The 22,918-nt window shown below is 51.9% G+C and overlaps 1 protein-coding gene across 1 annotated transcript; it reads left to right on the top strand.

Moving 5' to 3' along the window:
* The first annotated feature begins 1 nt into the window (after window position 1).
* Window positions 2–11,243, top strand: LOC138749476 (polymerase delta-interacting protein 2-like). The gene is made up of 5 exons (XM_069910853.1): window positions 2–204; window positions 3,449–3,530; window positions 5,051–5,148; window positions 5,933–6,033; window positions 11,156–11,243. Exons 1-4 carry the CDS (start codon window positions 17–19, stop codon window positions 6,009–6,011), a joined length of 447 nt encoding a protein of 148 aa, XP_069766954.1. The 5' UTR covers window positions 2–16; the 3' UTR covers window positions 6,012–6,033; window positions 11,156–11,243.
* Window positions 11,244–22,918: the final 11,675 nt, after the last annotated feature.

The raw sequence follows: 22,918 nt of genomic DNA, 5'->3' as shown, positions 1-22,918 counted from the left end.
TCTTTCTTGGGGGCTGATGACGCAGGGTCCACGTGGTGCGCGCGCAGCTGCCTCGCGCCGTGGTGTCATGGTGGCTCCGGTGCTGGGCCGCTGCGTATCGGTCTTGGCCAGGAGGCCCAATGCTGCTCTCCGGGCCTTGGCCGCCTGTCGCGCCTGCACTCTCAGCCAGTGTCAGCAGCAGCACGGCCGGCTCCTCTCATCCAGGTAAAGTCCCGGGCCCCCGAACCTCGTCGGGCCCCCGAACCTCGTCGGGCCCCCGAACCTCGTCGGGCCCGTCGGGCCCCCGAACCTCGTCGGTCCCGTCGGGCCCCCGAACCTCGTCGGTCCCGTCGGGCCCCCGAACCTCGTCGGTCCCGTCGGGCCCCCGAACCTCGTCGGTCCCGTCGGGCCCCCGAACCTCGTCGGTCCCGTCGGGCCCCCGAACCTCGTCGGTCCCGTCGGGCCCCCGAACCCGTCGGTCCCCCTGAGACCCACGGAAGAGGAGGGAAGACCTTGGGTGCTGAAGGGTCTGACGCAGCTGTAATTCCCACTACTCCCCACGGACTTGCATTTCACCCAGTACCTTGCGTCTCCTCACCCCACCCCCACAACCCTCTGTGCCCCCTCCTCGCCCCCCATATCTCCCGGTGCCCCCTCCTCGCCCCCCACATCTCCCGGTGCCCCCTCCTCGCCCCCCACATCTCCCGGTGCCCCCTCCTCGCCCCCCACATCTCCCGGTGCCCCCTCCTCGCCCCCCACATCTCCCGGTGCCCCCTCCTCGCCCCCCACATCTCCCGGTGCCCCCTCCTCGCCCCCCACATCTCCCGGTGCCCCCTCCTCGACCCCCACATCTCCCGGTGCCCCCTCCTCGCCCCCCACATCTCCCGGTGCCCCCTCCTCGCCCCCCACATCTCCCGGTGCCCCCTCCTCGCCCCCCACATCTCCCGGTGCCCCCTCCTCGCCCCCCACATCTCCCGGTGCCCCCTCCTCGCCCCCCACATCTCCCGGTGCCCCCTCCTCGCCCCCCACATCTCCCGGTGCCCCCTCCTCGCCCCCCACATCTCCCGGTGCCCCTGCTGTGCCCCCTCCTCGCCCCCCAAGTTGCCCGGTGCCCCCTCCTCGCCCCCCAAGTTGCCCGGTGCCCCCTCCTCGCCCCCCAAGTTGCCCGGTGCCCCCTCCTCGCCCCCCAAGTTGCCCGGTGCCCCCTCCTCGCCCCCCACGTCGCCCGGTGCCCCCTCCTCCCCCCCACGTCACCCGGTGCCACCTCCTCCCCCCCAAGTCTCTCGGTGCCCCCTCCTCGCCCCCCACGTCTCCCGGTGCCCCCTCCTCGCCCCCACGTCTCCCGGTGCCCCCTCCTCGCCCCCACGTCTCCCGGTGCCCCCTCCTCGCCCCCACGTCTCCCGGTGCCCCCTCCTCGCCCCCCACGTCTCCAGGTGCCCCCTCCTCCCCCCCAAGTTGCCCGGTGCCCCCTCCTCGCCCCCCATGTCGCCCGGTGCCACCTCCTACCCCCCAAGTCTCTCGGTGCCCCCTCCTCGCCCCCCACGTCTCCCGGTGCCCCCTCCTCGCCCCCACGTCTCCCGGTGCCCCCTCCTCGCCCCCACGTCTCCCGGTGCCCCCATCTCGCCCCCCACGTCTCCCGGTGCCCCCTCCTCCCCCCCACGTCGCCCGGTGCCCCCTCCTCCCCCCCACGTCGCCCGGTGCCCCCTCCTCCCCCCCACGTCGCCCGGTGCCACCTCCTCCCCCCCACGTCGCCCGGTGCCACCTCCTCCCCCCCACGTCGCCCGGTGCCACCTCCTCCCCCCCACGTCTCCCGGTGCCACCTCCTCCCCCCCAAGTCTCCCGGTGCCACCTCCTCCCCCCCAAGTCTCCCGGTGCCCCCTCCTCGCCCCCCACGTCTCCCGGTGCCCCCTCCTCGGCCCCCACGTCTCCCGGTGCCCCCCACATCTCCCGGTGCCCCCTCCTCGCCCCCCAAGTCGCCCGGTGCCCCCTCCTCCCCCCCAAGTCTCCCGGTGCCCCCTCCTCGCCCCCCACATCTCCTGGTGCCCCTGCTGTGCCCCCTCCTCGCCCCCCAAGTCGCCCGGTGCCCCCTCCTCGCCCCCCAAGTCGCCCGGTGCCCCCTCCTCGCCCCCCACGTCGCCTGGTGCCCCCACGTCTCCCGGTGCCACCTCCTTCCCCCCAAGTCTCCCGGTGCCCCCTCCTCGCCCCCCACGTCGCCCGGTGCCACCTCCTCCCCCCCAAGTCGCCCAGTGCCTCCTCCTCCCCCCCAAGTCGCCCGGTGCCACCTCCTCCCCCCCAAGTCTCCCGGTGCCCCCTCCTCACCCCCCACGTCTCCAGGTGCCCCCTCCTCGCCCCCACGTCTCCCGGTGCCCCCTCCTCGCCCCCCACGTCTCCCGGTGCCCCCTCCTCGCCCCCCAAGTCGCCCGGTGCCCCCTCCTCCCCCCCAAGTCTCCCGGTGCCCCCTCCTCGCCCCCCACGTCTCCCGGTGCCCCCTCCTCGCCCCCCACGTCTCCCGGTGCCCCCTCCTCGCCCCCCACGTCTCCCGGTGCCCCCTCCTCGCCCCCCACGTCTCCCGGTGCCCCCTCCTCGCCCCCCACGTCTCCCGGTGCCCCCTCCTCGCCCCCCACGTCTCCCGGTGCCCCCTCCTCGCCCCCCACGTCTCCCGGTGCCCCCTCCTCGCCCCCCCACAACTCTCGGTGCCCCCTCCTCGCCCCCCACATCTCCTGGTGCCCCTGCTGTGCCCCCTTCTAGCCCTCCTCACTTCTCCCTGTGCCCCCGCCTAGCACCCCCCACCCTATTCCCCTGCACCTCCTCCTTGTAGTTCACCCACTGTCTTTCCTCTGTTCCCCCCACCCCCCACCCACTCTGGCCCACCTCGCCGGACCTGATCGCACTGCTCCTCCTCCTCTGCTTTCCTTGTGTTTTGTGCTCATTCTCCCCGGTTCATGGTCCACCTCTCCATGTCCCACTCCACTGTCCTCTGGCCCACAATCATGTCCCCTTCTCTGGAAAAGTTGGCTTTTCTCTCTTTCCTGCCTGCCCATCACAGGAGAAGTGATGTTAACACAATTGGATGGAGAGTGCCCAGGTGGAATTCAAGGTGTGGTTCCTCCAATTAGCAAGCAGGCCTTGGTTTCACATGGCATGAGTCCATGATATGGGGATGGTGTGTGGAATTAAAATGGGTGGCCACTTGGAGATCCCTACTTTGTTGCAGACAGAGTGAAGGTGCTGAACGAAGCGATCGCCCAGCCTCTCCAATGTAGAGACGGCCACAACGGGAGCACCAGACGCAGGAGATCAGTCCCACAGCTTCACAAGTGAAGTGTTGCTTCTCATCCTTCTCTTTCTCCAAACCCTCCCACCCTATCTATCGCTGCTCCTTTTTCTTACCCCAGCCAATGATCATTATCTCTCTCTCTCTCCACTTTCTTTGAATGTAGATCTTCTCTTGTCATCTCTCTCTTCCCAGGAATCGCCCTGAAGGCAAAGTGTTGGAGACAGTCGGGGTGTTTGAGGCACCAAAGCTGCAGGGCAAGTATGAAACTGGTCAGGTAAGAGACAGCATCTCTCCTTCTCCATCGTGGGAGACAAACTCTTGACTGATCTTTCTTGACAATGCAACACAATTAGCATCCCGATTACTACAACACTGATACAACTCCAGCGACTGGGGTTCGAACCCCACATTGCCTGTAAGGAGTTTGTAAGTTTTCCCCTCAGCTGCATGGGGTTTCCCCAGGTGCCTCGGTTTCATCCACCGTTCGAAACGTAGTGGGGATGCAAGTTAATTGGGTGTAATCAGGCTGCACAAACTCGTGGGATGAAAGGGCCTGTTACCATGTTGTATGTGTAAATTACAAATTAAATTAATAAATTTTTCTCCAATCTTACCATCTCCCACAGTTACCTCAAATACACCATTTTTACACCCTGTCTGCATAAGGATTCTATTTTTTCTCTAAATTCCTCACTCTCTGTCGCATTTGCTCCCAATAAATCCAAGATGTCCTTCAAAAAATATCTTCCCCTCTCCTGCCATCATCTCAGCTTTTGTCTTTCCACATCTCCACATTTGTCCTAGCTCCCTTCACCCTTAGACTCAAGGACAGGATTCCCGTTGTCCTCACCAAACTTTGCATCCAACAGATCATCCGATGCAATTTTCCCCATTACATCACGATCGCACCACCAGGCACATCTTTCCTTCTTCACTGTCTTCTGGGACTGTGCCTTCTGGGACTCCTTCGTCCCCTCATCACTTCTCACTCATCCCCTGTGACTGCAGGAGATGCTCCACTTGCGCACACACCTTTTCCCCCAAACAGTCCTGCCGAGAGAAGCAACACTTCACTTGTGAAGCTGTGGGACTGATCTCCTGCGTCCGGTGCTCCCGTTGTGGCCGTCTCTATATCGGAGAGGCTGGGCGATCGCTTCGTTCAGTACCTTCACTCTGTCTGCAACAAAGTCGGGATCTCCAAGTGGCCACCCATTTTAATTCCACACACCATTCCCACATCATGGCCTCATGCCCTGTGAAACCAAGGCTGCTTGCAAATTGGAGGAACCACACCTCGAATTCCATCTGGGCACTCTCCATCCAGATTGTGTTAACATCAACCTCCTGTTTCCATTAACACCACCCTTCTTCCTCCAAGTTTCTCTCTCTCCCTATTCTTCTGTCTGCTTTCTTCCAGCTCCCCACCCCCTTCCCATCAAGTCTGATTTCCAAAAGACAGCCAACTTATCCCAGGAATTAGACAGTTAATCTGTTTTGGACTGGCTCCACACCAGGAATAAGAACTGAGATGGTGAAGTACTTCTGGGCCTATCAGTGTTCAACACATTTGAAACAATGCTAGCTTCTAAGCACCAACCCCCTCAGGAAAGACCAATATGCCATTTGCCTTTTGAACCTTAACCACTCCTTTGTCCTGACAAGCTGGGCAGGATTTGAATGAATGGGTCAGTAACGGACGGGACGCGGCCTGGGTCTCTCGCTGTGCCACTGTCTTCAGTGGCTGAGAGCTGGGGTGGCAGTAAGTTATTAATCTCCTTTGTGCTCTCTCCACAGCTATTTCTGCACAGTGTGTTTGGATACCGAGGGATTGTCCTATTCCCTTGGCATGCCAGAATGTATGATCGGGATGTGGTTTCATCCAGCACTGATAGGTACTGCTCATTCTTTTGAAGTCACTCGCTGCTTCTACTACTTTCTGTGACAGTCAGGAAGGTGAAAAACTCTGGTGTGAAAGATAATTAAGCTACCTTTTGAACATGAGAGGAAATTGGAGTGCCCAGGGGAGCACAGGGATAATGTGCAAACTTCCCGCAGACAGCAGAAGGAGGGAATGAGTCCAGGTTTCTGGGGCTTTAAATTTTATGAGCTGTACTGCTGGAATCCTTGTGCCTGTATCATCACAGTGGGTCAACCAGCAACTTGGGGAACACGTTTCCACTTCACCATCCTTCCCACGAATATGAAATACTTTTGATGTTTCCCGGCCTAGACCCAGGGCCTCGAAGGTGTTTGCCGCATCTCCTTGGCGTTGTGAGACTTGGAGTTCGGTTTAGACAATTTCCTTGTTCTGGGGATGTGATCTGTGAAAATGCTCCATGTCGTGGTCCTTAACGACATGCACTGGAAAAAAAAACATTTTCATATAAATTCCTTGAGATTGAATTTTATTTTGTATTACAAATTTTTGTAAATTGTGAATTTGTAGGAGAAATTTCTGTTTCTTAAACAGCCATAGTGTGGAGGGCCACCTGTATTCTTTAATGAAAATGGATTGGGGGGGCAGCATCTGTGGAGAGAAACGCTGGGAATGATTTAGACCAATGACTCAGAGATTCAGCACTTTTAGATTTACAACAGCTGCAGATTTTTACATTTTTAATATTTGGTGCTGCCAATAAATTAATTAAAACATTTTTTCTTTCCTCCTGCTTGCAGTAAAACAGAAAGTCCGGGGGACTCAAGGCTCCAAAGAGGTGAAAGGCAAAACACATACCTACTACCAGGTGTTGATTGATACCAGGGACTGTCCACACATAGTAAGTGTCAGGACTGCTGGATGACACTCTCGGCTGCCATCGTCATTCCAGCAGCAACATTTAGCCTTTTCAGGTCAACACTTTATTTAATGGAAAACTTCTAGAATATTCTGCAAGCACGTGTCTGTGCTTTTGCCTTTATTCCTTTAAGGAGACAAACTATAGAATAGTTACAAAGGCATTCCTTGAATGTTGTTTCAAAGTGGATGAAGGTTTAAAAAGGCAAAGGTTAATTATTGCTATGTCACACTACATTTAGAGTGTAACATGCATGAAATTCTTTAACTTTGTCTACCATAAGGCAGAGAGAGAGTCGCCACTTTGTCCAGTGCCCCTCACAGAAACCTACAGCACCTGGAGTTCCTGATGGTTTCCCCTCCAAGTTCTGAGCCTGCTGAGCTTCCAAGATCAGACAATCTGAGCCCAGCGATCCCAGCAGTGTCCCAACTTGAAAGTGACCCGTTATTCCTGTACTGTTTCTTGTTCAGTAACCAGCCTATGCCCATGTATTACCTCAATATCTTGTGCTGAATTTTGTTATGATTCCTTGCCAGGCATCTCACTGAAGGTATTCTGAAAGTTGAAATCTGTGTCAATTGGTCTTTCTTTGTAATTTCTCTTTTAAAAATATTCCAACAGGTTTGTCAAGCATGATGTCCCTTTCAGGAGTCTGAGTTGACAGCCTATTCCCATTGTTTCCTGAATAATATATTCCCCATTACCAATGTCAGCCAACAGGTGCTCAATCTCTCCTTCCTGAAGTAGTAGGGTTATGTTTGCTGACTTCCAATCTGTGGCAACAGATCTAGCGACTGTGGAATTCTGTATGATGACAGGCACTTCCTCCAAAACCCTGAGGCACAGGTCCTAAGGTGCTGAGGATTATTTGGTCTTTGGTTTGATCATTTCTTCAGTGCTAATAACTCAGTTCCTCATTCATGTTCAACCTGTTCGCTGTTATTTCCAGGCATTTTCCTCTGCCTTCCTTATTTATTTACAAGGTTCATTTGTCACATAATAGTACACAACTTGTAATATTATGCGAGATTCCCTTCTGCAAGCCATAAGGCAGATGGAGAGTCACCATTAATGTTGCCCGCCCCTGAGCTGCCTCTGGTGCTGCCCTCCCCCACAAGCCGATGCCTCCTCCCCTCCCCCAAGCCGGTGACCCCTCCCCCTCCCCCCGCCGGAGCCCCCTCCCCTCCCCCCGCCGGAGCCCCCTCCCCTCCCCCCGCCGGAGCCCCCTCCCCTCCCCCCGCCGGAGCCCCCTCCCCTCCCCCCCGCCGGAGCCCCCTCCCCTCCCCCCGCCGGAGCCCCCTCCCCTCCCCCCGCCGGAGCCCCCTCCCCTCCCCCCGCCGGAGCTCCCTCCCCTCCCCCCGCCGGAGCCCCCTCCCCTCCCACGAGCCGGTGCCCCCTCCCCTCCCCCGAGCCGGTGCCCCCTCCCCTCCCCCGAGCCGGTGCCCCCTCCCCTCCCACGAGCCGGTGCCCCCTCCCCTCCCACGAGCCGGTGCCCCCTCCCCTCCCCCGAGCCGGTGCCCCCTCCCCTCCCCCGAGCCGGTGCCCCCTCCCCTCCCCCGAGCCGGTGCCCCCTCCCCTCCCCCGAGCCGGTGCCCCCTCCCCTCCCCCGAGCCGGTGCCCCCTCCCCTCCCCCGAGCCGGTGCCCCCTCCCCTCCCCCGAGCCGGTGCCCCCTCCCCTCCCCCGAGCCGGTGCCCCCTCCCCTCCCCCGAGCCGGTGCCCCCTCCCCTCCCCCGAGCCGGTGCCCCCTCCCCTCCCCCGAGCCGGTGCCCCCTCCCCTCCCCCGAGCCGGTGCCCCCTCCCCTCCCCCGAGCCGGTGCCCCCCCCCTCCCCCGAGCCGGTGCCCCCTCCCCTCCCCCGAGCCGGTGCCCCCTCCCCTCCCCCGAGCCGGTGCCCCCTCCCCTCCCCCGAGCCGGTGCCCCCTCCCCTCCCCCGAGCCGGTGCCCCCTCCCCTCCCCCGAGCCGGTGCCCCCTCCCCTCCCCCGAGCCGGTGCCCCCTCCCCTCCCCCGAGCCGGTGCCCCCTCCCCTCCCCCGAGCCGGTGCCCCCTCCCCTCCCCCGAGCCGGTGCCCCCTCCCCTCCCCCGAGCCGGTGCCCCCTCCCCTCCCCCGAGCCGGTGCCCCCTCCCCTCCCCCGAGCCGGTGCCCCCCTCCCCTCCCCCGAGCCGGTGCCCCCTCCCCTCCCCCGAGCCGGTGCCCCCTCCCCTCCCCCGAGCCGGTGCCCCCTCCCCTCCCCCGAGCCGGTGCCCCCTCCCCTCCCCCGAGCCGGTGCCCCCTCCCCTCCCCCGAGCCGGTGCCCCCTCCCCTCCCCCGAGCCGGTGCCCCCTCCCCTCCCCCGAGCCGGTGCCCCCTCCCCTCCCCCGAGCCGGTGCCCCCTCCCCTCCCCCGAGCCGGTGCCCCCTCCCCTCCCCCGAGCCGGTGCCCCCTCCCCTCCCCCGAGCCGGTGCCCCCTCCCCTCCCCCGAGCCGGTGCCCCCTCCCCTCCCCCGAGCCGGTGCCCCCTCCCCTCCCCCGAGCCGGTGCCCCCTCCCCTCCCCCGAGCCGGTGCCCCCTCCCCTCCCCCGAGCCGGTGCCCCCTCCCCTCCCCCGAGCCGGTGCCCCCTCCCCTCCCCCGAGCCGGTGCCCCCTCCCCTCCCCCGAGCCGGTGCCCCCTCCCCTCCCCCGAGCCGGTGCCCCCTCCCCTCCCCCGAGCCGGTGCCCCCTCCCCTCCCCCGAGCCGGTGCCCCCTCCCCTCCCCCGAGCCGGTGCCCCCTCCCCTCCCCCGAGCCGGTGCCCCCTCCCCTCCCCCGAGCCGGTGCCCCCTCCCCTCCCCCGAGCCGGTGCCCCCTCCCCTCCCCCGAGCCGGTGCCCCCCTCCCCTCCCCCGAGCCGGTGCCCCCTCCCCTCCCCCGAGCCGGTGCCCCCTCCCCTCCCCCGAGCCGGTGCCCCCTCCCCTCCCCCGAGCCGGTGCCCCCTCCCCTCCCCCGAGCCGGTGCCCCCTCCCCTCCCCCGAGCCGGTGCCCCCTCCCCTCCCCCGAGCCGGTGCCCCCTCCCCTCCCCCGAGCCGGTGCCCCCTCCCCTCCCCCGAGCCGGTGCCCCCTCCCCTCCCCCGAGCCGGTGCCCCCTCCCCTCCCCCGAGCCGGTGCCCCCTCCCCTCCCCCGAGCCGGTGCCCCCTCCCCTCCCCCGAGCCGGTGCCCCCTCCCCTCCCCCGAGCCGGTGCCCCCTCCCCTCCCCCGAGCCGGTGCCCCCTCCCCTCCCCCGAGCCGGTGCCCCCTCCCCTCCCCCGAGCCGGTGCCCCCTCCCCTCCCCCGAGCCGGTGCCCCCTCCCCTCCCCCGAGCCGGTGCCCCCTCCCCTCCCCCGAGCCGGTGCCCCCTCCCCTCCCCCGAGCCGGTGCCCCCTCCCCTCCCCCGAGCCGGTGCCCCCTCCCCTCCCCCGAGCCGGTGCCCCCTCCCCTCCCCCGAGCCGGTGCCCCCTCCCCTCCCCCGAGCCGGTGCCCCCTCCCCTCCCCCGAGCCGGTGCCCCCTCCCCTCCCCCGAGCCGGTGCCCCCTCCCCTCCCCCGAGCCGGTGCCCCCTCCCCTCCCCCGAGCCGGTGCCCCCTCCCCTCCCCCGAGCCGGTGCCCCCTCCCCTCCCCCGAGCCGGTGCCCCCTCCCCTCCCCCGAGCCGGTGCCCCCTCCCCTCCCCCGAGCCGGTGCCCCCTCCCCTCCCCCGAGCCGGTGCCCCCTCCCCTCCCCCGAGCCGGTGCCCCCTCCCCTCCCCCGAGCCGGTGCCCCCTCCCCTCCCCCGAGCCGGTGCCCCCTCCCCTCCCCCGAGCCGGTGCCCCCTCCCCTCCCCCGAGCCGGTGCCCCCTCCCCTCCCCCGAGCCGGTGCCCCCTCCCCTCCCCCGAGCCGGTGCCCCCTCCCCTCCCCCGAGCCGGTGCCCCCTCCCCTCCCCCGAGCCGGTGCCCCCCTCCCCTCCCCCGAGCCGGTGCCCCCCTCCCCTCCCCCGAGCCGGTGCCCCCCTCCCCTCCCCCGAGCCGGTGCCCCCTCCCCTCCCCCGAGCCGGTGCCCCCTCCCCTCCCCCGAGCCGGTGCCCCCCTCCCCTCCCCCGAGCCGGTGCCCCCTCCCCTCCCCCGAGCCGGTGCCCCCTCCCCTCCCCCGAGCCGGTGCCCCCTCCCCTCCCCCGAGCCGGTGCCCCCCTCCCCTCCCCCGAGCCGGTGCCCCCTCCCCTCCCCCGAGCCGGTGCCCCCTCCCCTCCCCCGAGCCGGTGCCCCCTCCCCTCCCCCGAGCCGGTGCCCCCTCCCCTCCCCCGAGCCGGTGCCCCCTCCCCTCCCCCGAGCCGGTGCCCCCTCCCCTCCCCCGAGCCGGTGCCCCCTCCCCTCCCCCGAGCCGGTGCCCCCTCCCCTCCCCCGAGCCGGTGCCCCCTCCCCTCCCCCGAGCCGGTGCCCCCTCCCCTCCCCCGAGCCGGTGCCCCCTCCCCTCCCCCGAGCCGGTGCCCCCTCCCCTCCCCCGAGCCGGTGCCCCCTCCCCTCCCCCGAGCCGGTGCCCCCTCCCCTCCCCCGAGCCGGTGCCCCCTCCCCTCCCCCGAGCCGGTGCCCCCTCCCCTCCCCCGAGCCGGTGCCCCCTCCCCTCCCCGAGCCGGTGCCCCCTCCCCTCCCCCGAGCCGGTGCCCCCTCCCCTCCCCCGAGCCGGTGCCCCCTCCCCTCCCCCGAGCCGGTGCCCCCTCCCCTCCCCCGAGCCGGTGCCCCCTCCCCTCCCCCGAGCCGGTGCCCCCTCCCCTCCCCCGAGCCGGTGCCCCCTCCCCTCCCCCGAGCCGGTGCCCCCTCCCCTCCCCCGAGCCGGTGCCCCCTCCCCTCCCCCGAGCCGGTGCCCCCCTCCCCTCCCCCGAGCCGGTGCCCCCTCCCCTCCCCCGAGCCGGTGCCCCCTCCCCTCCCCCGAGCCGGTGCCCCCTCCCCTCCCCCGAGCCGGTGCCCCCCTCCCCTCCCCCGAGCCGGTGCCCCCTCCCCTCCCCCGAGCCGGTGCCCCCTCCCCTCCCCCGAGCCGGTGCCCCCTCCCCTCCCCCGAGCCGGTGCCCCCTCCCCTCCCCCGAGCCGGCTTAATATTTTCCCAATTCATGTTCTTGCATGTAATGACAGTGTCTTTCTGTTTCAGTCACAGAGGTCGCAGACTGAAGCCGTAACTTTTCTTGCAAACCATGATGACAGCAGAGCCCTTTACGCTATTCCAGGTAAGCTGTTTGATTTGTGTGTTCCTTGCTATTCTTAGCTAAAATCAGTCAGGATGCTGTGATTGGTTGAAATCCCCGGGATGCTGAGGGGAAGAACTCAAGGTTCCATTTATGTGCAAATGGGCATTGTGGGAGGCCTTTGGACTGGTTGTGAAGTGTCTAAGTTTAAAAAAAAATATTTTAACTGTGTGGCACAGTGGAAACCCATTCCACCTATTGAGGCTCGTGCTGCCCATTTACATCCTGTATGTTTTGGAAGGTTGGAGGAAAGACCACCTGAGGGAAACCCACACAGGTCACAGGGAGAATGTGCAAACTCCTGACAACTGCTGCATTTGAAACCATGGCACTGGCCTTGAGTGAGGCCCTGCTGGTGAGATTACCCATGGGAATACGAATGGAACATTATTCAGTAGTTGAGGAGTCCTAGGGCATGCGAAGACCAAGCAGTTCCAGCTACTTCATCAATGACTGTCTTTCCACTGGAGGTCAGGATGCTGGTTGTAGTTTTCAACTTCATTCATGTATCAACTGAAGGAATGCAGACTACATTCAGCTCTACCCAGATAACCCACAGACAAGGGTAACTGTGCCATGTATCCCAAACTACCTCTCCTGACATTCAAAAGCTGCATTTACGTACTTCCTGATCATCACAGCTTGGAACCCTCCCCTGGAGTGAAACAGCCATTTCAAGGTTCCTTTTATAGTCACATAATAAAACATTGAAAACCTGCATGATAAACCTGCCTGCCATAAGGGAGACAAAGAGTCACCATTAATATTGCCTGGCATCCTTAATAGTATGAGAGAAAGGGAGGAGTCACATGATGGAGTAGTGGCCGGTCGGGGAACTCCTGCCCTCTCTGGAAAAGTTAAAAAAAAAACACAGAAAACACAAAGGCACAAACACAAAAATTAAAATAAAGTGAAAGTAAAGGTGGGAAGAAAATGGCAGCGAAGAAAGAAAAGTCGAAAGCAACGGGAAGAAGAAGACATCGGAAGAAGAAGGTGAAGGCCTTACCTGTCTGAGGAGGCCTGCTGTGGAGAGAGAAGCCCGCTCCCTCAGGTCAGTTGAAGTCCCAAGCTCAGTACTACAAAAATGGCTCGCGGAGCCAAGCAAAAGTGCGCAACCGCGCATGACAAAAAAAAACACTGACTGGAGGGGGGACCAGCTGAGGAGTCTCAGCTCCACAGCTGAGAATGACAGCCACAGCACAGCAGCAAAAAGACAACATAGAAAACAACGAGAGCAAGAAAGAAGAGAGTAAAAGGAAATCAAGGAAACAACAGATGACCAACCCAGAGGAAGAAGAAGAACAACACAGAGAAATGGAAGAAGAAGGGAAAAGCAAGACAATGGATATATATTTTTTAAAGAATATATGGAATCAGTAAAAGAATGGCAATCACAAGAATTTAGTGAAATAAAAAGAAGAATTAAAAGTACAGAAGAAAACATGAATAGATTAGAGATGGTCATGTCAGACATAGGAAAAAGAGTGGATAAGGTGGAAGAACAAGAAACAGCCGTAGAAATGGAAGTAGAGGACTTAAAAGAGAAATTAGAAGAATCTAATAAAAAAATTAAAGAGACACAAGAGCTGTTAGCTCAGAAGATAGATATAATGGAAAATTATAATAGAAGAAATAATATAAAGATAGTGGGCCTTAAGGAAGATGAAGAAGGCAAGAATATGAGAGAATTTATAAAAGATTAGATCCCAGGGTCCTCGGAAGACCAGAATTACAGGAAGAAATTGAAAGGGCGCATAGAACATTAGCCCCTAAACCACAACCACAACAAAAACCAAGATCCATTTTAGTAAAATACTTAAGATATACAACAAGAGAAAATATATTGGAGAAAGCAATGAAGAAACTAAGAGAAGACAAAAAGCCACTGGAATACAAAGGTCAAAAAAAAATTTTCTATCCAGACATAAGTTTTGAACTCCTGAAGAAGAGAAAGGAGTTTAATACAGCAAAAGCGATCCTATGGAAAAAAGGATATAAATTTATGCTAAAGTACCCAGCGGTACTTAAAATAGTTATTCCAGGGCAGCAAAACAGACTATTCTCGGATCCGGAGGAAGCACGAAAATTTGCAGAACAACTACAAAACAGACAGAGAGATGAAGACATGTAACGAGAGCAAAAATGACCACGAACTATATGTATGTGTGGATATGGGTATATATATGTGTGTGTATATATATATATATATATATATATGTGTGTGTGTGTGTGTGTACATGAGTGTGTGCGTATTTAAAGGAAAATATAGAGAGTATAGATAAGAATTAATAAGGGAAAGAAAGGGAAGAGAGGAAGTAAAGAGGGAATTAAGAGAGTGACCTTTGTTGTATATGAAAATTAGAATCTTTTCTGGGGGGGGCTGGGTGGGGAGGAGTTACGGTCACTGCGAAATCAGTTGACGCTTGCGAGTGAATTCGCAAATCCAAATGGAGAGGGGAGATGTGGTTGCCCGACAAGGGATAAAGGGCAACTCAGGAAGGGGAGGGGATAGTGGGGTTAGATAAATTTTAGATAGGAGAATAAGGGAAATGTTTGATGTTTTAGAAATGTTGTCTTATAAAGTGTTCAAAACAAGAAAGCAGAAATGGATAAGAAGGAAAGGTGATGATGAGGAAATGGAAAGGGAAGATAAACAAAGTATGAAATGGCTAAGTTGAACTATATGACTTTAAATATTAACGGAATACATAACCAAATCAAAAGGAAGAAACTGCTAAATTTACTGAAAAAAGAAAAAATTGATATAGCATTCGTGCAAGAAACACACTTAACTGAAATGGAGCACAAGAAATTAAAGAGAGATTGGATAGGACATGTAACAGCAGCGTCATATAATTCAAAAGCTGGAGGAGTAGCTATATTAATCAGTAAAAATGTACCAATTAAAATAGAAGAGCAAATAATAGATCCAACAGGAAGATATGTAATGATAAAATGTCAGATATATTCGGAGTTTTGGAATTTACTCAATGTATATTCACCTAAAGAAGAAGGTCAAAAATTTATGCCACCCTCTGTGGCAGAGCATTCCACAGATTCACACTTCTCTGGGTAAAAAAATGTTTTCTCATCTCCGTCCTAAAGGGCCTACCCTGTATTCTTAAACTATGCCCTCTAGTCCTCGTCTCCCCCATCATTGGGAACAAGTAATCCGACTTCACCATGTCTATTCCCCTGATAATTTTGTATACCTCAATCATGTCCCCCCTCATCCTTCTAAACTCCATCGGATACAAGTCCAGTTTTTCTAGCCTTTCAGCATATGTCAACCCCTCCATCCCTGGAACTAACCTTGTAAATCTGTGCTGCACACCCTCTATAGCTAGTATGTCCTTCCTCAAAATTGGAGACCAGAACTGGACGCAGTACTCCAGGTGGGGTCTCACCAGGGCCCTGTACAACTGCAGAAGGGTGTCTCTGTTCCAAAACTCCAATCCCCTCTTTATGAAAGCCAACATGCCATTTGCCTTCTTCACAGCTTTCTGAACCTGCATGCTAGTCTTCAGTGACCGGTGAACAAGTACTTCCAGATCCATTTGCTTCTCCCCACTCCCTAGCTTGTCTCCATTTAAATAATACTCAGCTTTCCTATTATTGCCCCCAAACTGGATAACGTCACATTTGCTCACATTGAACGTCATCTTCCATTAAACAGCCCACACCCCCAACCTGTCCAAGTCCCTCTGCATTTTCCTGACATCCTCCTCACACCCCACACCACCACCCAGTTTCGTGTCATCTGCAAATTTGCTCAAGTTATTAATAATCCCCTCATCCAAGTCATTTACATAAATTACAAACAACTGAGGACCCAACACCGATTCCTGCGGCACTCCACTCGTCACATCCTGCCATCCTGAAAAAGACCCGCTTACCCCAACCCTTTAGTTCCTATTTCTTAACCAACTTCCTATCCATGTCAGCACCTTACCTCCAAATACATCACATCCACTGGCTCTCCCAAGTCCACCCTCTTTGTCACATCCTTGAAAAATTCCAAAAGGTTAGTCAAGCATGACTTACCCTTAAGGAATCCATGCTGACTAGCCCTGATACTATTATTTCTGCCTAAGTGTTCTGCTATTACTCCTTTTATGATAGACTCCAATATCTTCCCCACCACCGACGTCAGGCTGACCGGTCTATAATTTCCCGTTTTCTCCCTCCCTTCTTAAAAATCGGCACCACATCAGCCACTCTCCAATCCTCAGGGACCTCCACCGAATCTATGAAACTTTGGAAAATGTCGACCAGTGTGGGGAGGGGATTTCAACCTTAATTTGGATTCAAACATGGATAAAACTGGGAAAAAAAATTAACAGAAAGAACAAAGTAACCAAATTTATAATTAAATTGATGCAAGAAATGCAACTTTTGGATATATGGAGGAAACAACTCCCAAAGGAAAAGGAACATTATTATTCGGGTAGACATAAAACATACTCAAGAATAGACCTATTCCTGTTATCAGCTCGCATGCAAGACAGAGTTAGGAAAACAGAATATAAAGCTAGAATATTATTGGACCACTCACCCTTGATATTGACAATAGAGTTAGAGGACATCCCTCCAAGAATGTATTGATGGAGATTAAACTCCATGCTACTTAAAAGGCAGGATTTTAGAGAATTAATTGAAAGACAAATTAAAATGTACTTTGAAATAAATACGGAATCAGTGAAAGATAAGTTTATACTATGGGACGCAATGAAAGCGTTCATCAGAGGGCAAATAATAAGTTATGTAACCAAGATGAAGAAGGACTACAATCAGGAAACAGAGCAGCTGGAAAGGGAAATAGTAAATATAGAAAAAGAATTAGCAATGAAGGAAGACACAACTAAAAGAAGAGAATTGGCGGATAAAAAAATAAAATATGAAACACTACAAACATATAAGGTGGAGAAGAACATAATGAAGACAAAACAGAAATATTATGAACTAGGAGAAAAAACGCACAAAATTCTAGCATGGCAGCTTAAGACAGAACAAACTAAGAGAATGGTATTGGCATCAAGGAAAAAAGACAAACAAATCACATATAATCCAACGGAGATTAATGAAAACTTCAGAGAATTCTACGAACAATTATACCAAACTGAAAACGAAGGAAAAGAAGACAAAATAGATGAATTTTTAACTAAAATTGAACTACCGAAATTACAAATCGAGGAACAAAATAAATTAACAGAACCATTTGAAATAGTAGAAATACAAGAGATAATAAAAAAACTGCCGAATAATAAAACACCAGGAGAGGATGGATTCCCAATAGAATTCTATGAAACATTTAAAGATTTATTAATTCCTCCCCTCCTGGAAGTAATTAACCAGATTGATAAAACACAAAGCTTACCAGATTCATGCAAAACAGCAATAATTACAGTAATACCAAAGACAGGGAAAGATCCACTCGCACCATCGTCGTATAGACCAATATCTTTACTTAACACAGATTATAAGATAATAGCTAAACTATTAGCAAACAGATTAGCCGACTATGTACCAAAAATAGTAAATCTAGACCAAACTGGATTTATTAAAAAAAGACGAACAACAGACAATATTTGTAAATTTATTAACTTAATTTATGCAGTAGAAGGAAATAAAGCTCCAACAGTAGTGGTTGCTTTAGACGCAGAGAAGGCCTTTGACAGAGTAGAATGGAATTATTTATTCAAAGTACTACAAAAATTCAGTTTACTAGAGAAATATATTAATTGGATTTTTTTTTTTTCTTTGGCTTGGCTTCGCGGACGAAGATTTATGGAGGGGGTAAAAAGTCCACGTCAGCTGCAGGCTCGTTTGTGGCTGACCAGTCCGATGCGGGACAGGCAGACACGATTGCAGCGGTTGCAAGGGAAAATTGGTTGGTTGGGGTTGGGTGTTGGGTTTTTCCTCCTTTGCCTTTTGTCAGTGAGGTGGGCTCTGCGGTCTTCTTCAAAGGAGGCTGCTGCCCGCCAAACTGTGAGGCGCCAAGATGCACGGTTTGAGGCGTTATCAGCCCACTGGCGGTGGTCAATGTGGCAGGCACCAAGAGATTTCTTTAGGCAGTCCTTGTACCTTTTCTTTGGTGCACCTCTGTCACGGTGGCCAGTGGAGAACTCGCCATATAATACGATCTTGGGAAGGCGGATTAAAGCATTATATAAGGGGCGATTGGCGAAAGTGACAGTAAATGGATATATATCAAAACAATTTAAGCAGATCAACAAGGCAGGGATGCCCACTATCACCCTTATTGTTCGCGTTAGCCATAGAACCACTAGCAGAACTGATAAGAACAGAAAATAAAATAAAAGGGATAAAAATAAAAGACAAGGAATATAAAATCAGTTTATTTGCAGATGACGTTATAGTACACTTAACAGAACCAGAAATATCAATAAAAGAATTACATAAGAATTTGAAGGAATATGGAAAAGTGTCGGGATACAAGATTAACGCAAATAAAAGTGAAGCAATGACAATAAATAGTGCGGATTTTGCAAAATTTAAGAAAGAATCACCATTCAGATGGCAAATGCAAGCAATACGATACCTAGGTATACAAATAAATAAAAACCTCGGCCATCTATATACACTTAATTATTATCCACTAATGAAAAAATTACAGGACGAATTAGAGCATTGGAAAGACTTACCACTAACACTAATAGGAAGGATCTTCTTCTTTGGCTTGGCTTCGCGGACGAAGATTTATGGAGTGGGTAAATGTCCACGTCAGCTGCAGGCTCATTTGTGGCTGATAAGTCCGATGCGGGACAGGCAGACATGGTTGCAGCGGTTGCAGGGGGAAATTGGTGGGTTGGGGTTGGGTGTTGGGTTTTTCCTCCTTTGCCTTTTGTCAGTGAGGTGGGCTCTGCGGTCTTCTTCAAAGGAGGTTGCTGCCTGCCAAATTGTGAGGCGCCAAGATGCACGGTTTGAGGCGATATCAGCCCACTGGGGGTGGTCAATGTGGCAGGCACCAAGAGAATTCTTTAGGCAGTCCTTGTACCTCTTCTTTGGTGCACCTCTGTCACGGTGGCCAGTGGAGAGCTCGCCATATAACACGATCTTGGGAAGTCGATGGTCCTCCATTCTGGAGACGTGACCCACCCAGCGCAGCTCGATCTTCAGCAGCGTGGACTTGATGCTGTCGACCTCTGCCATCTCGAGTACTTCGACGTTAGGGATGAAAGCGCTCCAATGAATGTTGAGGATGGAGCGGAGACAACGCTGGTGGAAGCGTTCTAGGAGCCGTAGGTGATGCCGGTAGAGGACCCATGATTCGGAGCCGAACAGGAGTGTGGGTATGACAACGGCTCTGTATACGCTTATCTTTGTGAGGTTTTTCAGTTGGTTGTTTTTCCAGACTCTTGTGTCGTCTTCCAAATAAACTGTATTAAAATGAACATTTTCCCAAGGATACAATACCTATTTCAGGCATTGCCAACACACTTGACGGAGAAATTCTTCAAGGAGTTAAAGAAAATAATAAGGAAATTTTTATGGAAAGGGGGGAAACCGAGGATAGCACTAGATAAATTAACAATGGTATAAACAAGAAGGCTTACAACTGCCAAACTTTAAAAATTATTATAGAGCCGCACAATTAAGATACCTATCAGATTTTTATCAAACAAGGGAAAAGCCAGATTGGACTAGATTTGAACTAGATAAAATAGGGGAGAAGATACCCGAACACATATTATATAAATGGGATGAAAAATTGGTACAACGTAGGAATTCTCCAGTATTACATCATCTGCTCAATATTTGGAAGAAGATTCATGTAGAAAGGAATAAAACAAATTACCAATTACCAAAACTAATACTGACGCAAAATCAGCTAATCTCTTTTATAATAGATAACCTTTCCATGAGAGCAGGGGTGTCAAACTCAAATTCACGGACGGCCAAACTTAAAAACTTGGACTAAGTCGAGGTTTATAGTGTGTAAAATAAAAATGTAAAAAAAAAAATAGTATGAGAGAAAAAAAAGAGGCAGAAGATCCCTCCAGAGTTACTGAGTGTCCGTGGATTTGCTTCCAGTGCTTCCACAGCCTCTGCAGCCACTTAGATTCCCGTTCTGTTAATCGGCAACCTGAGCTCCAGATCCAAATTTCCGACACAGTCAAGAAGCTTTCAGGGCAGTATCCATGTCCCAATCATGTCACCAACAGCCCACAGCCTGTGTGGGTCCCTCATCCACTGTTTTCTCCCTCTCAATGAGAGGGGTGTTGTCCCTATTTCTGGTGCCCTGCACCAGTCCACTGTTCCCCCGGAGTCTGCACAGGCACAGCCACCTTGTGACGTTGTATTTTTTTTTTAATTTTATTTTTCACACCATAAACCACATTGACCAAGATACATACATTTTCCTTTTCAAATATAAACAGTGTCATTTTCTCCCCCCCTCCCTCCTCCCATCCCACCCTCCCTACCTCCCCCCCATTCATTTAAAGTACAAAATCTAAGATATATTAAACCAGTCAAACAATGTTGTCATTCAATAAAAATAAACAAGAAATTCCACTGAGTCAATTCTTTTCATTTCCTTCTCTTTTCGTTATTTTTGGTGGTAGATGTCCCCGGTAGATTTTCTCTATTGTGTTTCATGTATGGCTCCCATATTTATTCAAATATTTCAATATTATTTCTTAAATTATATGTTATTTTTTCTAATGGAATACATTTATTCATTTCTATATATCATTGTTGTATTCTCAAATTATCTTCTAATTTCCAGGCTGACATAATACATTTTTTTGCTACAGCTAGGGCTATCCTAACAAATCTTTTTTGTGCTCCATCCAAATCAAGTCCAAATTCTTTGTTTTTTATGTTACTTAGGAGGAAGATCTCTGGGCTTTTTTTTTGTGATTTTATTTAATATCTGGTTTAGATCTTCCCAAAATTTTTTCACATTCTCACATGTCCAGATTGCATGAATTGTTGTTCCCATTTCCTTTTTACAGCAAAAACATCTGTCAGATACTGTTGGTTCCCATTTATTTAACTTTTGAGGTGTAATATATAGCCTGTGTATCCAGTTATATTGTATCATACGTAACCTTGTATTTATTGTATTTCTCATAGTTCCTGAGCATAACTTCTCCCATGTTTCCATTTTTATCTTTGTTTAGTTCTTGTTTTTGTTATTTGTTTCCTCGTTCTCCTTTTCTTGTTGTTTAATATACATGTTTGTTATAAATTTTTTGATTATCATTGTGTCTGTAATCACATATTCAAAATTACTTCCCTCTGGTAACCTCGGACTGCTTCCCAATTTCTCCTTCAAGTAGGATTTCAGTTGGTAGTATGCCAACACTGTACTGTGAGTTATATTTATCCTTCATTTGTTCAAAGGATAATAATTTATTTCCTGAAAAGCAATTTTCTATTCTTTTGATCCCTTTTTTCTCCTATTCTCTAAAGGAATGGTTATCTATTGTGAAAGGGAGTAACTGATTTTGCATCAGTATTAGTTTTGGTAGTTGGAAATATGTTTTATTCCTTTCTACATGAATCTTCTTCCAAATATTGAGCAGATGATGTAATACTGGAGAATTCCTACATTGTACCAATTTTTCATCCCATTTATATAATATATGTCCGATTATCTTCTCCCCTATTTTATCTAGTTCTAATCTATTCCAATCTGGCTTTTTCCTTGTTTGATAAAAATCTGATAGGTATCTTAATTGTGCGGCTCTATAATAATTTTTAAAGTTTGGCAGTTGTAAGCCTCCTTGTTTATACCATTCTGTTAATTTATCTAGTGCTATCCTCAGTTTCCCCCCTTTCCATAAAAATGTCCTTATTATTTTCTTTAACTCCTTGAAGAATTTCTCTGTCAAGTGTATTGGCAATGCCTGAAATAGGTATTGTATCCTTGGGAAAATGTTCATTTTAATACAATTTATCCTTCCTATTAGTGTTGGTGGTAAGTCTTTCCAATGCTCAAAGTCGTCCTGTAATTTTTTTCATAAGTGGATAATAATTGAGTTTATATAGAGAGCCAAGGTTTTTATTTATTTGTATACCGAGGTATCGTATTGCTTGCATTTGCCATCTGAATGGTGATTCTTTCTTAAATTTTGAAAAATCCGCATTATTCATTGGCATTGCTTCACTTTTATTTGCGTTAATCTTGTATCCTGACACTTCTCCATATTCCTTCAATTTCTTATGTAATTCTTTTGTTGATATTTCTGGTTCTGTTAAGTATACTATAACGTCATCTGCAAATAAACTGATTTTATATTCCTTGTCTTTTATTTTTATCCCTTTTATTTTATTTTCTGTTCTTATCAGTTCTGCTAGTGGTTCTATGGCTAACGCGAACAATAAGGGTGATAGTGAGCATCCCTGCCTTGTTGATTTGCTTAAGTTAAATTGTTTTGATATATATCCATTTACTGTCACTTTCGCCAATGGCCCTTTATATAATGCTTTAATCCAATTAATATATTTCTCTGGTAAACTGAATTTTTGCAATACTTTGAATAAATAATTCCATTCTACTCTGTCAAAGGCGTCTAAAGCAACTGCTACTGTTGGCGCTTTACTCCCTTCTACTGCATGAATTAAGTTAATAAATTTACAAATATTGTTTGTTGTGCGTCTTTTTTTAATAAATCCAGTTTGGTCGAGATTTACCATTTTAGGTACATAATCTGCTAATCTGTTTGCTAATAGTTTATCTATTATTTTATAATCTGTGTTAAGTAATGATATTGGTCTATATGACGCTGGTGCGAGTGGATCTTTCCCTTGCTTTGGTATTATTGTAATTATTGCTGTTTTACATGAATCTGGTAAGCTTTGTGTTTTGTCATTCTGGTTTATTACTTCCAGGAGGGGAGGAATTAATAAATCTTTAAATGTTTTATAGAATTCTATTGGGAATCCATCCTCTCCTGGTGTTTTATTATTCGGTAGTTTTTTTTTATTATCTCTTGTATTTCTACTATTTCAAATGGTTCTGTTAATTTATTTTGTTCCTCTATTTGTAATTTTGGTAGTTCAATTTTAGTTAAAAATTCATCTATTTTGTCTTCTTTTCCTTCGTTTTCAGTTTGGTATAATTGTTCGTAGAATTCTCTGAAGTTTTCATTAATCTCCGTTGGATAATATGTGATTTGTTTGTCTTTTTTCCTTGATGCCAATACCATTCTCTTAGTTTGTTCTGCCTTAAGCTGCCATGCTAAAATTTTGTGTGTTTTTTCTCCTCGCTCCTAATATTTCTGTTTTGTCTTCATTATGTTCTTCTCCACCTTATATGTTTGTAGTGTTTCATATTTTATTTTTTTATCTGCCAATTCTCTTCTTTTAGTTGTGTCTTCCTTCATTGCTAATTCTTTTTCTATATTTGTTATTTCCCTTTCCAGCTGCTCTGTTTCCTGATTGTAGTCCTTCTTCATCTTGGTTACATAACTTATTATTTGCCCTCTGATGAACGCTTTCATTGCGTCCCATAGTATAAACTTATCTTTCACTGATTCCGTATTTAATTCAAAGTACATTTTAATTTGTCTTTCAATTAATTCTCTAAAATCCTGCCTTTTCAGTAGCATGGAGTTTAATCTTGGAGGGATGTCCTCTAACTCTATTGTCAATATCAAGGGTGAGTGGTCCGATAATATTCTAGCTTTATATTCTGT

This window comes from Narcine bancroftii, chromosome 14 (assembly GCF_036971445.1).
Source record: "Narcine bancroftii isolate sNarBan1 chromosome 14, sNarBan1.hap1, whole genome shotgun sequence".
NCBI classification, from domain to species: domain Eukaryota; kingdom Metazoa; phylum Chordata; class Chondrichthyes; order Torpediniformes; family Narcinidae; genus Narcine; species Narcine bancroftii.
The sequence above is the reverse complement of the archived record's forward strand: the minus strand, read 5'-3'. Positions and strand labels throughout refer to the sequence as shown.

Bases quoted from the DNA above. Each gene is read 5' to 3' on its own strand.
- LOC138749476 (XM_069910853.1), top strand. From the start codon at position 17: ATGACGCAGGGTCCACGTGGTGCGCGCGCAGCTGCCTCGCGCCGTGGT. The intron at 205-3,448 runs GTAAAGTCCCGG...CTCTCTTCCCAG, and splicing joins GGCCGGCTCCTCTCATCCAG to GAATCGCCCTGAAGGCAAAG. The intron at 3,531-5,050 runs GTAAGAGACAGC...CTCTCTCCACAG, and splicing joins GCAAGTATGAAACTGGTCAG to CTATTTCTGCACAGTGTGTT.